Source organism: Geotrypetes seraphini, chromosome 2 (genome assembly GCF_902459505.1).
Source record: "Geotrypetes seraphini chromosome 2, aGeoSer1.1, whole genome shotgun sequence".
Taxonomy (NCBI): Eukaryota; Metazoa; Chordata; class Amphibia; order Gymnophiona; family Dermophiidae; genus Geotrypetes; species Geotrypetes seraphini.
Window position 1 is genome coordinate 303,162,688 of NC_047085.1, and position 12,635 is coordinate 303,175,322.

General features: G+C 36.3%; 1 protein-coding gene across 3 annotated transcripts in view; it reads right to left on the bottom strand.

Annotated features, from left to right (window-relative positions):
- The window catches only part of CARD10 (caspase recruitment domain family member 10), a 258,903-nt gene that overhangs the window by 145,023 nt on the left and 101,245 nt on the right, over nucleotides 1-12,635 (bottom strand). For all 3 annotated transcript variants that reach the window (XR_004538001.1, XM_033929903.1, XM_033929902.1), the window contains exon 6: nucleotides 9,263-9,588. Coding sequence is in view for 2 of the 3 variants with exons in the window: in XM_033929903.1 (XP_033785794.1) it covers nucleotides 9,263-9,588 (326 nt within the window). In the remaining variant the exon portion in view is untranslated. The remainder of the gene's footprint in view (nucleotides 1-9,262; nucleotides 9,589-12,635) is intronic.

A 12,635-nucleotide genomic window follows, 5' to 3' on the forward strand; every position in this document is an offset into this window, starting at 1 on the left:
TCTATTTTCATATGCATATGATTCATATCTATGGTACATACAAAGAGAGTTCCACCAAAACGTATAATTTAATGACGAAGATAGTTTCCAATTTTTTTAAATATGCATGAGAGCAGTCACGATCATGGTATCAATAAGTTTAGGAGGGCAATTTGATTGTGCGAAACAGGGAAGTTGAGATCGAAGGATTATAATGTCCATAGAAATCTCTTCCGAGCAGTTAGTGATAGATTGTATGGTGTTCCAGACTTGGGTCCAAAAAGAGCGGACCAAAGTACAATGGAGAAACATATGATCAAGAGTTCCCTCTTCTTTCAAACAGTTCCAGCAAACGGAATCTTGTTTTAGTTTGGCTTTCCACATGCGAAATGGGGTCCATATTGCATTCCACATAACAAAGAACATTGACTGTGAAACTCTAGAAGATAAAAGTGGGCGGTTTGTTGAAGACCAAAAGAGTTCCCAGTCAATGTCCGAGAGCGGAATGGTTAATATATTATCCCAGTGTTTCATAGCATGATATGAAAAAGTAAAGGATTGATCTCTTAGAATATTATAGAAAAATGATATAGCTTTTCCTTTTGATAGAGACCACGAAGACCAGTGGTATATAGTATTTTTGGAAGTCATAAAGTCATATTGTATATACACAGAAGATAGTATTTCACTGAGTAAAATCCATTGTGAATAAGCAGAGGATGGTAGCAGGTATGTGGAACAAAGTATATCAAAAGGAATTGTCGTATTAAGAGTAAATAGTTGATGAACAAACCATATACCTGCCCGCTGCCACCGTTTCCATGAAAGGGATTTGCCTTGGTTTTGTATTTTGGGATTATTCCAAAGGGATATGAGTGGGCTAACCCTAACTGAGATTTCGGCTATATCATCTAAGTGATGGAGAGCATGCTGCGTTGAAATGAAAAGAGGATATTTTCTCAAGTGTCTGGGTATTGATATCGTTAGTAAGCCCGTGTGTCTTTCTGTCTCCCTTCCTCTCTCTGTCTGTCTGTGCAAAGCAGCATTCGCTCCCCCTTCCATTTCCCTCCCCCCACACCAGTTCCCTGTGCAGAAGCATTAGCGTTTCCTCTACCCCCTTTCCCTTCCCACAGTGGCGACTACAAACGCGGGCCCGAGTCCTTTGCCGCCCCCCCTTCCCTTCCCTTCCCGCGGGTCCGACCACACATGGTGATTCAAGCAGCGTGTGCATCAGTCTTCACACGCTGCTTCGGGTCCTTCTACTGCCCTGATTTACTCTGGCACGTCCGGAGCAAATCAGGGCAGTAGAAGGGCCCGAAGCAGCGTGTGAAGACTGATGCACACGCTGCTTAAATCGCCAGTCGGGCCCGCAGTAAGGGAAGAGGGGGGGCGGCAAATGAGTCGGGTCCCGGGCAGCGAAAAGTTGCTGGGCTCCTCGGTGGGGGCGCTGAGTGGCCGCGATCCCTCCCCCCCCGGAGGAACGGAGATCGAGTTGCCGCCATTTAGAAGATCGTTCTGCCCTGCTCCTTGCCTTAGTATATTTTTAAGTTGAAAGACACGGTGGCGGCGGCTCCTCTCAAGATCCCCGACTGCATAGGACTTGTTCGAGAGAGGAGCCGGTAGCATTCACAGTGAGAGGCGGGGGTGAGGAAGGCCGCCGCAGCTGTGTAACGTTTTTTTTTTTAATTTGAAAGCCGCCGCGAGCAGGTGGTGATGTAAAACCCGTGCATGTGCAATCGTGTTTTCGCAACGGACCAGGGAACACGTTTTTTTTAGTGCGCATGCGCGGCCTATCATTTTATTATATTAGATGTCCTTGCCAAACTGGTGCTTCATGGGTTAAACTCCTGCTTTCGTGATAACATCTTGTTCACCCTTGAATAATAACGGACAGAATGTTCATCAGCCAGCCCAACACAATCTTGCGTTTCGCCACACAAGGCGATGTGGAACTGATTATCCAAGTTTTCGTGGCAACAAGGGCATTTGCCTGGGTTGTCTGTTGAAATAGGTGTTTGTCATAAGTCAGAGGGTGGTATATTTAATATATTTATAATATTTATGAAAAAAGTAAGGTTGATTGAATGGTGTGTGTATGCATATTCATTAGGGATAGCTTGAAAACCCAACTGGCTGGGAGACCCCAGGACAGGTTTAAGAACTACTGTTTTAGATAACTAGCTTGTAACCTCTCCCAAGATTTTGATCATTAAACTCATCAGGATCAGCACACAAAAATACTGTATTATACAAATGCAAGTTAATGTATGTACTGATGGCTGTCGGGATCTATTGTTTTGCTTTGACTGTAGCCATTCTTTTCTGTCTGCCCTAGGCAACTGCCTGGTCATGCCTAATGGTGGGCCAGCCCTGGGACAGGTGCAAATGCAGGCAGTAACATAGTGGTACATAACATAGTAACATAGTAGATGACGGCAGATTCTGGAATGTCAGTGCAATAGAATGGCTGGCTGATTGAAGAGCTCCTCATACTCAGCAGTTATTTTTGAATATATTATTAGTTTATTTTTAAAAAAAATTTAAAGAAAGTGCTGAAATGGCTTCATTAAAAAAAACAAAACTAGAAAATTATTTTTCTACCGGAGTTAAAGCAAAGAGATTGAAGCCTGAGTCGGTAATAGCTGCTCAAGTTCCCTTACCGAAAGAGAGTGCAGATCCTGTATCGGTGGATATTCTGGAGGAACTTCGGGTGATTAAATCAATGTTAAAAGATAACGCAGAAAATATGGCAGCAATGAGAGAGGAGATTTCTACTGTTACTAAGCAGCTGGAGATATCTAATCGAAGGGTGGATCAGTTAGAGTCCCGCATTGAGAAAATGGAAGTGGACCAGAGGCAGTGCAAAAAAGATCACGCTGAGCTTAAGGACCTGCAAAAACGTATGGAAGCTTATGAGAATTACTCTCGTAGATGTAAAGTTAGGATCCTTGGGATGGCTGAAGGATCGGAAGGAAAAGACTGTGTCACCTTTTTAGAAAATTTGCTGCCAAATTTATTTTCAATTTCAACGAAGTTTCCGTTTGAAATAGAACGTGCACACAGAATTCCTGTGAGGCAGTTAAATGGGCAGCCTAGACCAAGACCTATAATATTAAAACTTCTCAGATTTCAGCATGCAATTGAAATTTTGTGGCTTGCCAAAGAAAAAAAGAAAATAGAATATAAAAATTCAGCTCTTATGTTTCTTCCTGATTTTGCCCCAAAAACAGCTGAAAAAAGAAAACAGTTTTTATTATTGAGACTGCAATTACAGCAATTAGGGGCAAGATATGGTCTCTTTTATCCTGCTTACATGAGGGTAACTCATGATAATCATACTATAAAATATGATGATCCTGTTAAACTTCAACAATATATTGAAGGCTGTGAAAATCGTATGGAATAGGATACTATCCAAGATTTAAACAAAAACTGCTATGATTTGTTACTAACTTCTTCAATTTGTTTGAATCCAAACTAGTTCAATCCAAACTAGTTTGTAGCAGAAATGTTTTAACTGCTATTACAACTTCATCATATAATACGAGACTTTTAATTTGCCTGAATTGTAATTTCATTGAAGCATTTTAACATTCAAAGGAAGAGTCCTGAAGAAAGACTTTTTACAAAGTTCTATTAATTTTTTGAGCATTTTTTCTGTTGTCTTTCCTGTAGTTTTAACAAGACTGACTTTCCTGGGGATATAACAAGTCTTTGAGGTCGACTGGTTCTGTGGTTTTGCAACTTCTTATGAAACCTAATATTGATTTGACAAGCTTGTCCTGGAAATTTTGTTCTGGTCATCAATTTTTTGAAATCTAATTCTATTTTTTCTGATGTTATGGATTAACAGATGATAGATGTTTATTTGATTTATTAATTATAATTTATATATCTTTTTAAATATTATGGCAGATACTTCCATAATAACATAAATAATATAGAGATATGAGTTTTATTTTTATTTTATTTTTTTTATCCTCTAGCTGTAACATTAGTGTTTAGTAAAGATGATTTGAATCTTTTATAAGTTGAGAAATAGATTACTTTTATCTTTAGATATGATTTTCTTCTAGTGTGACAAGTATTTAGTATTTATATATATTTATTCTTATATGTTCTTTGTTTGCTGATTTTAGGTTTTTATTTTATTATAAAATTTATAATGAGGGAATGAATGGATATGAATTTTAAAGGTTGGGAAGATTTGGAATTTTTATTATTTTAATGTTCATTTATATTCTGGATATCTAGTAATAATCCTTTTATTTAATCATTTAGTCTTCATTTTTAATATTTATTAATTTTTCTAAATTTGTTACATGTTTTGGTTGAATAGGATGATAATTTTATATAATAATTTCTACTGTCTCTAATTTTAGATAATATAAATTATATAATTTAATATATTAATTTTAACATTTCATATTTCAATATTTATTATTTTAATATTTTATTGGGTATCTACTAATCATAAACATTAATTTATTTATTCATTTAGTTTTTTATATTTGGTATTTATTAATTTTTGTGATTTTTGTTTTGTTTGGATAAGTTGGAAATTTTATATAATAAGTTTTAATGTCTATAATGAAAAATGATATTAGTTATATAATATAATTTATTATTTTCAAGATTTCATTTTATGGTAATTTTAAGTAATGATTTTAATTTAATTCATTATTTTAAGATTTTATTATAGTATGAATTGATAGTTTGCTGGTTGGGGATTTCTTTCGATTTCCTGGTCTTTATGTGTGCTGTCATTCACTTATATTTGTTATGGGGGTTGGGTGTGGGGGGGTATATAGGGGTTTTAAGGGAGGGTAATTGGATGTGTAATTGGGATAATTTATATATAAGAATTAAAATCTTTTCAGGTCATTTTCTTTGGTTCCTTAAAATAAATATAAATATAAATGTATTTTAAAATGTATTCGTTGAATGTTAATGGACTCAATCACCCTATAAAGAAAAAGAAAGCCTTATCTTTTCTTAAAAGACAGGGGGCAGATATTTATTTCCTGCAAGAAACTCATTTATCTGCATTAGAATCAAGTAAGCTGGAAGGGGGTTGGGTTAAACAGTGTTTTTTTGCCCCTGCTGTAGGCAAAAAAGCTGGTGTGGCTATCTTGATACATAAAAAATGTATGGCTACTTTTACTATGTTATCTATGGATCCTTTCGGAAGATAGGTCCAAGTAAAAATGAGCTCAGGGAAAGATACCTTGATACTGTTCAATATCTATGCACCTAATTTGAATCAATCTGAGTTTTTTAAAAACCTTCAACAAATAATTTTACCATCATCTTCCTCCATTTAATTTTGGCAGGGGACTTTAATGCAGTAATGGACCCTATTTTAGATAAAAAGCCTAGTAAAATTTTAAAATCTTTAGGATTAGATAATTTGATAAATTCTTGTGGTTTAAAGATATTTGGAGGATTTTTCATTTCAGTGATCAGGAATTTTCATTTTATTCCCATGTTCACAAATCATTTTCTAGAATTGATTATTTTTTCGTTTCAGATAATTTAGTACAGAAGGTTAAGAAGGCGAATATAGATTCAATTATACTTTCAGATCATGGGGGTATTTGGATTGATTTTGAGATAGATGAACAAGAAAATAATAGACCTGTTTGGAGGTTTAATAATACATTGCTAGCAGATTCCAATTTTATAGAAAAATTTAAGTTAAAAATAAGTGAATTTTTTCAGTTTAATGAATCAGAAGAAATGTCTCAGGAAATTTTATGGGATGCCTTTAAAGCTACCTTGAGAGGACACATAATTTTGTACTCAGCATATGTTAGAAAACAACTAAATAAAGATTTTTTAATTTTAGAACAAAATATTAGAGAATTGGAAATTAAATTAAAGGAAAAATGGGAACAAAGTATTTATCAGAATTTGCTAAAAGTAAAATTTAGATACAATGAGATATCATCACAATTGGCTAGAGAGGAGTTTGTGTCCTATAAGGCATTGTATTATGGAACCTCAAATAAGGCGGGAAGATTACTAGCTAACTATTTAAAAGCAAAAAAAAGGAAAGCTAATATAATGGCTATTTCAGATGATAATGGAATAATTCATTCTCAAATTAAAAATATTTTACAACAATTTTTGAAATTTTATGAAAGCTTGTATTCTTCTGAGCATTATTTTAATAAAGAGAAAGATGGTTTTGAATTTTTAAAGTTGATTAATGGGCCTAAAGTTCCTGATCATATGAAAGAAAATCTCGAAGCACCTATAACACAAAAAGAAATTCAGAGGGCTTTAAAGTCCCTTAGAGTTGGATCCGCTCCAGGAAGTGATGGATATACGGTAGAATTTTTTAACTCTTTTCAAACTATTTTGTTACCCCATCTTTTCAAATTATATCAGTTTCAACTAAATAAAGGTTGTATTTCAGGTACTATGGCAGAAGCTTTAACAATAGTTTTGCCTAAGCCAAACAGAGATCCCATGTTGGTTTCAAACTATAGGCCTATTTCTTTGATTAATGTTGATGGGAAATTGTTAGCTAAAATATTGGCTTTGCGTTTGAATAAGGCTCTCCCTTATATTATTGGTATGCATCAAACAGGTTTTGTTGCTCAAAGACATTCTTCAAATAACACCAGATTAGCTTTTCATATTTTACATTTAACAAAGGATATGAAAGATCCGGCTTTCTCTGTTTCTTTAGATGCAGAGAAAGCATTTGATCGGGTAGAATGGACTTTTATGTATCAAGCAATGGATTGGTTTGGTATTGGTTCTCGATTTATACAAATGAATAGCTGTATAGCTGTATAGCTGTATAGCTGTATAGCTCCCCATCTGCTAGATTATATATAAATAATACTTTTTCAGAAAGGTTCTTTTTAGAAAGGGGAGTTAGACAGGGTTGTCCATTATCTCCTTTGTTATTTGATATTGTTTTGGAACCTCTACTTTTAGCTATTCAACAATCAAAGGAGATAGAAGGTATTCCTTATGCAGGTCGGGAATATAAAATTTCTGCTTATGCAGATGATATTTTGATTCATTTGAGAAATCCGGAGTCAACCATTCCACATTTATTGGATTTGATTGATAAATTTGGAAAATTTTCAGGTTATAAAATAAATTGGAATAAATCAGAAATTCTTCCACTAAATGTACATTGTATAAAAGGCTTATTTGATTCGTTTCAGTTTAGTTGGAAGAAAGATGGAATAAAATATTTAGGAATTTGGATAAAAAGTACATTGGAAGAAACAATGAAGGTAAATGAAAAATCCTTATTACTAAAAGTTACAGAATTGTGTGAGCAATGGAATCCTTTGCATATTTCTTGGTGGGGGAGAGTGCAAACAGTAAAGATGATGATTTTGCCTATAGTTTGTTACCAAATGAGTATGTTACCAGTTTATTTTCAAGAGTCCTTTTACAAAAAATTAAATAATATTTTGACAAAATTTGTTTGGCTTGGGAAAAAACCAAGAATTGCTTTAGTATCGTTGCAAAAATCAATTGTGGAGGGTGGGGTAAATTTTCCAAACTTTTATAGGTACCATCAAGCCTATATATTGCGTCAAGGTATGTATTGGATCCTCCCTGAGCTTATTGATCATCAACCAGATTGGTTATATTTGGAACGGAATTTGGTGTTCCCTATGAGACTTCCACATGTATTAAGTATCAGATTTCATAAATATGCTAAGGACAATATAATTTTATTGGATACTTGGAAAACTATTAAATTTATTGATAAATTAACAGAGGTACCAATAATGAAATCTACTTTACAGTCCTTATGGTTAAACTCCAAGATTCAAATAGGCGGTGCTGGAATCGCTTGGAAGAATTGGATACAGGCAAATATTAGGACATTAGATGATCTTATTTCTAATGGTAATCTGCTTGAGTTTTCACAACTGCAGCATTCATTTGGTATTTCAAACACTCAACAATATAGGTGCTTGCAGTTGAAGCAGGCTATTCAGATGGAGTTCCCTGAATGGAAATATTTGAAAACTTATTTTAGCTTGCAAATCCTTTGCTACCAAACAGATTTAATAGGACATCAGGCTGCCCAGTGGTATAAACTGATTTCTGGATTTTTAAATAAAAAACCAAAAAATAGTCTTAGAGATATTTGGAGTATCGAGTTAAAACAGCTTATTTCTGTTTCTCGTTGGCCACGAATCTGGACTTGGAGATTAAGATGTACAATGTCAGCATCTATGAGACAAACATGGTTGTTTTTATTACATAGAATTTTTTGGACTCCAGTTCGGTTGAATAAAGTAGATAGTTCTAAATCTAATAGATGTTGGCATTGTCCTATTGATATTGGGACTTTGGATCATCTTTTATTTTTTTGTCCATTGATACTTGGCTTTTGGAAGTCAATTTGGGGGCAAATTAATAATATTCTTCAATCCTCTATTCCTTTGACATATGAAGCAATAATTTTTGGAACGATTCTGCATGATAAACCCACTTTGGATAGAAATAATAGTCGCCTTTTCATGATCTTATCAGGAATAGGGGTTCAAATGATCACATCTAATTGGAAAAATCATGATAGGATTAATTTTAGTTTTTGGTGGGCAACTGTATGTGCAACATATAAATATGAAAAGATTATGGCAGAGCGTTTAGGGTTTGTTAAATCCTTTAAGGGGATTTGGGGTCCATTAACTAATTTTGTCACATTATAATTAAAGTGATTCCTTTTTCTTTATGTTAGATTCCTTTGCACATCCAGGGTGGGTGGGGGGGGTGGGGGTGTATTATTTATTTAGAGGTATAAATTTCATAATATTCTATAATATTGATGAGTATAATATAATATCATTACTGTTATAGGTTAAGAAGGGATTTAAAATTTTTATTATAATATTTCTGATGTTAATAGTGTATTTTCATATAGTTGTTTTTTTTTTCGATTTTTCAAATGTATATATTGTCAAGTTCAAAATATCAATAAAGAAATAAAAAAAAAAAAAAAAAATAGTAGATGACGGCAGATAAAGACCCGAATGGTCCATCCAGTCTGCCCAACCTGATTCAATTACATTTTTTTTTTTTTTTTTTCTTCTTAGCTATTTCTGGGCAAGAATCCAAAGCTTTATCCGGTACTGTGCTTGGGTTCCAACTGCTGAAATCTCTGTTAAGACTTACTCCAGCCCATCTACACCCTCCCAGCCATTGAAGCCCTCCTCAGCCCATCCTCCACCAAACGGCCATACACAGACACAGACCATGCAAGTCTGCCCAGTACTGGCCTTAGTTCAATATTTACCTGGAGCTGTAAATCCCGGCTACGAAGCAGAGCCATGTTCTTCTCCTCGGAAAGCTGAGCATAGCGCAGAGCCAGGGTATAATTTTCATCTTTTAGTCGTTGCAGCTCCAGGGTATTCTGGTCCCGCTCATCCTGCAGTGTCCGGCAGTGCTGCTGGACCTGGAGTAGCTGCTGCAAATGCTGCTCTAAGCGATCCTTTTCCAACGCCAGTGCCTGGTTCTGTACGAGAAGCTGCTGCCCCCAGGCCAGGCGCTCCTTCACCTGGCTCCTCTGCTTCCGTACCTCTGCCATCAGAAACTGGGTCAGTCCCTCTGGTCCCTCCTCATCTGTGGGGCAAGAAAAGGGGGGGGAGGAATTTAAAAGCAAATAATTCCACAACAGTTTTGTACGTTTCTTCCCAAGGCTTATCCTCAGCTGTTGAAAGAGGTCCGTGTTGTTTCAACATCCTGGTCTAATCCTGCTTTTGACCCCATTGCACTTACAGACTTAAAGTTCTGTCTTTTAAAGTTATAGGAACTAGTGTCATTTGGAATATCTGCCATATAACAAGATGCTGTTGACTATATGTTGGGCCAGTGTCATTTAAGGTAACCAGATGTCTGGATTTCCCCGGACAGCTTTTCAAAACCCGGCACGGGGATATCTTTTTGGATTATTTCTTGATTAAATTGATAGAGGGGAGGGATATTTATCTTCTGTATTGTTATTAATTGAATTTAAGTGCTTATTTTGTTATTAATGTCTGTATAATTTATGGCACTTTGTATTAGCTTTGAAAATTAATAAAGATTTTTTATTTATTTATTTTCTAAAATAAATCTTTATTCATTTTTAAAACTCACAATAAGTATAACACAAATACAATCAGGTTATCCTGCCATTGTATCGGGCGATGGTGCGCCTGCATCTGGACTACTGCGTCCAATATTGGTCGCCGTACCTTAAGAAGGATATGGGGATACTCGAGAGGGTCCAGAAAAGAGCGACACGATTGATAAAAGGTATGGAAAACCTTTCGTATGCTGAAAGACTAGAGAAACTGGGGCTCTTTTCACTGGTAAAGTGGAGGCTTAGAGGGGACATGATTGAGACGTACAAGATCATGAAGGGCATAGAGAAAGTGGAGAGGGACAGATTCTTCAAACTTTCAAAAACTACAAGAATGAGAGGGCATTCAGAAAAATTAAGAGGGGACAGATTCAGAACCAATGCTAGGAAGTTCTTCTTCATCCAAAGGGTGGTGGACACCTGGAACGCGCTTCCAGAGGGTGTGATAGGACAGAGCATGATATCGGGGTTCAAAAAGGGATTAGATAATTTCCTGAAGGAAAAAGGGATAGAGGGGTATAGATAGAAGAATACTGTACAGGTCCTGGACCTGATGGGCCGCCGCGTGAGTGGACTGCTGGGCATGAAGGACCTCTGGTCTGACCCAGCAGAGGCAATGCTTATGTTCTTACTTTAACATTACATATTATATCATCAAATTATAGCTTTCATCATATATCCCCCCTCCCTTATCTCCAACAATTAATCATAAGCAGAAGGAATCATAAAATATTCCCACTCCCCACCCCACCCTAAACATGTATGAACAAAAGGGAATTAATATTTATTCTATGTAGTAATTTCAATCTTTACAGTATCTTGTTAATAATAATAATAATTTATTGTTTATATATAGCCAAAGCCAAGGTAGTTCGAGGCGGTTTACAATAAAGAAGAGCTGGACATACAGCGAAAAAACAATGAAGTCTTTGAGTATAATACTAATAGTTAATGGCTCCCAAATAACCTGAAATTTCTTATAATTTCCTTGCTGCATAGCAATTATGCCGGGTTTAAAAAAAAAAAAAATCTTTATTAGGTTAAAAAATAAAGATTAAAAAAAAAAAAAAATACCCCGGCACCTTGTCTGGGTTTTGAAAAACTTCAAACATATCGCCGCTGACAAGATCAGGCAGCAGGGGGTGGGACGTAACAGGGCAGGGATGGGTGGGACTGGGCGGGCCTAAGGCGGGCCTAGGGAGTCCCGTTTGGAAAATCTGGTAACCCTAGTGTCATTACCTTCCATTGTATTAGTGGAGCAGGAGTTATTAGAGATATGCTTATAGGCTGTTTTGGGCGAGCAGGAGAAAGACCAGGAGATTTTTGTGTGTGTGTGTGGTGGGGTGCACTTTATTTTAAAATAAAATGAAACAAAAGAAGAGATTCTGAAGAACCTTTTGGTTTTGTTTCCACTGAAAGCGTAGGCCTATTAATTAGAAAAGGGGTAGGCAACCACGGTCCTCGAGAGTTTCCAAGTTTATTAGTTATTTATATACCGCCTATCAATAGAAGTTTTTTAAGCAGTTTTAACATTCAGGTATGTTTATGTTTATTAAAAACTTTATATACCGCCTAACAGCCTAAAAAGGATCCAAGCGGTTTACAATGTATAGTTCACATTCATTAAGAAAAGAACTCCATTTAAAAATAGGAAAGGAAATAATAAAAGCAAAAGTTAATTTTTTTTCCCTAAACAATTTTTTTCCCCTAAACAATCAACATCTCAGTAATAACAATTCTAATAGTAAAATAATAAAACAATCAGATCTCAATAAACCTTAACTAATACATAACTAAAAATTTCCATAACAGAATTTACATCCAAGATGGCTGCTTGCTGCTTTAGCTGAGTAACACGCCCTGAGAGTCAGCTAAAATTTCTTCAAAAACTTTTTCGCGGTAGTGTGGAAGTTTATCTCCTTACCTGAAATGCCTAAGAGACGTGGCTGAAGCACCGCTGCTGCCTCGCTTCGCCCCGGAGGAGTCCCAATGGGCACAATTGAGGATATCCTAAGACGAATGCAAAATGCTCCAGTCACGTCAGTGAGCAGTCCACAGGAAGTGCCGCGATTGGGCGAGACCGCTGTAGCCGTCCAAGGACCTGATACAACCCTTAGCCCCGAAGTTCGAGCTCCGCCCCCGCAGCCCTGGACAACGAGCTCTCCAAGGGGTGAGAAACCCTGGAGATAGGGCAGTTTCCGTCCCCTGAGGCAAGCCTACCAGCTTTGAAGAGCTCAGAAGGAGGGGCACTCTATCGGGAGAGCCCAGCCAAGGATCCGGAAGCGGTTTAATCTGCGAGTGGATGAAATTTTCAGCCGGCGGAGAAGAAAGAGATTTCTGCAACTGGCGAGAACTTGTTCACTTGTCAGCAGCAAATTGTTATTAATAAACCCTCTGAAGTTACTCTTGAGGCACTTTGGGATTTGGTGGCTAATTTTGGTAAAGGCATTAATCCCCATTTTCAATACATAGAAGAGAAACTGTTGGAACATACAAAGGAACTGAAAGAAGTTAAAATGGGACTGAGTGACTCTAAATCCAGTAG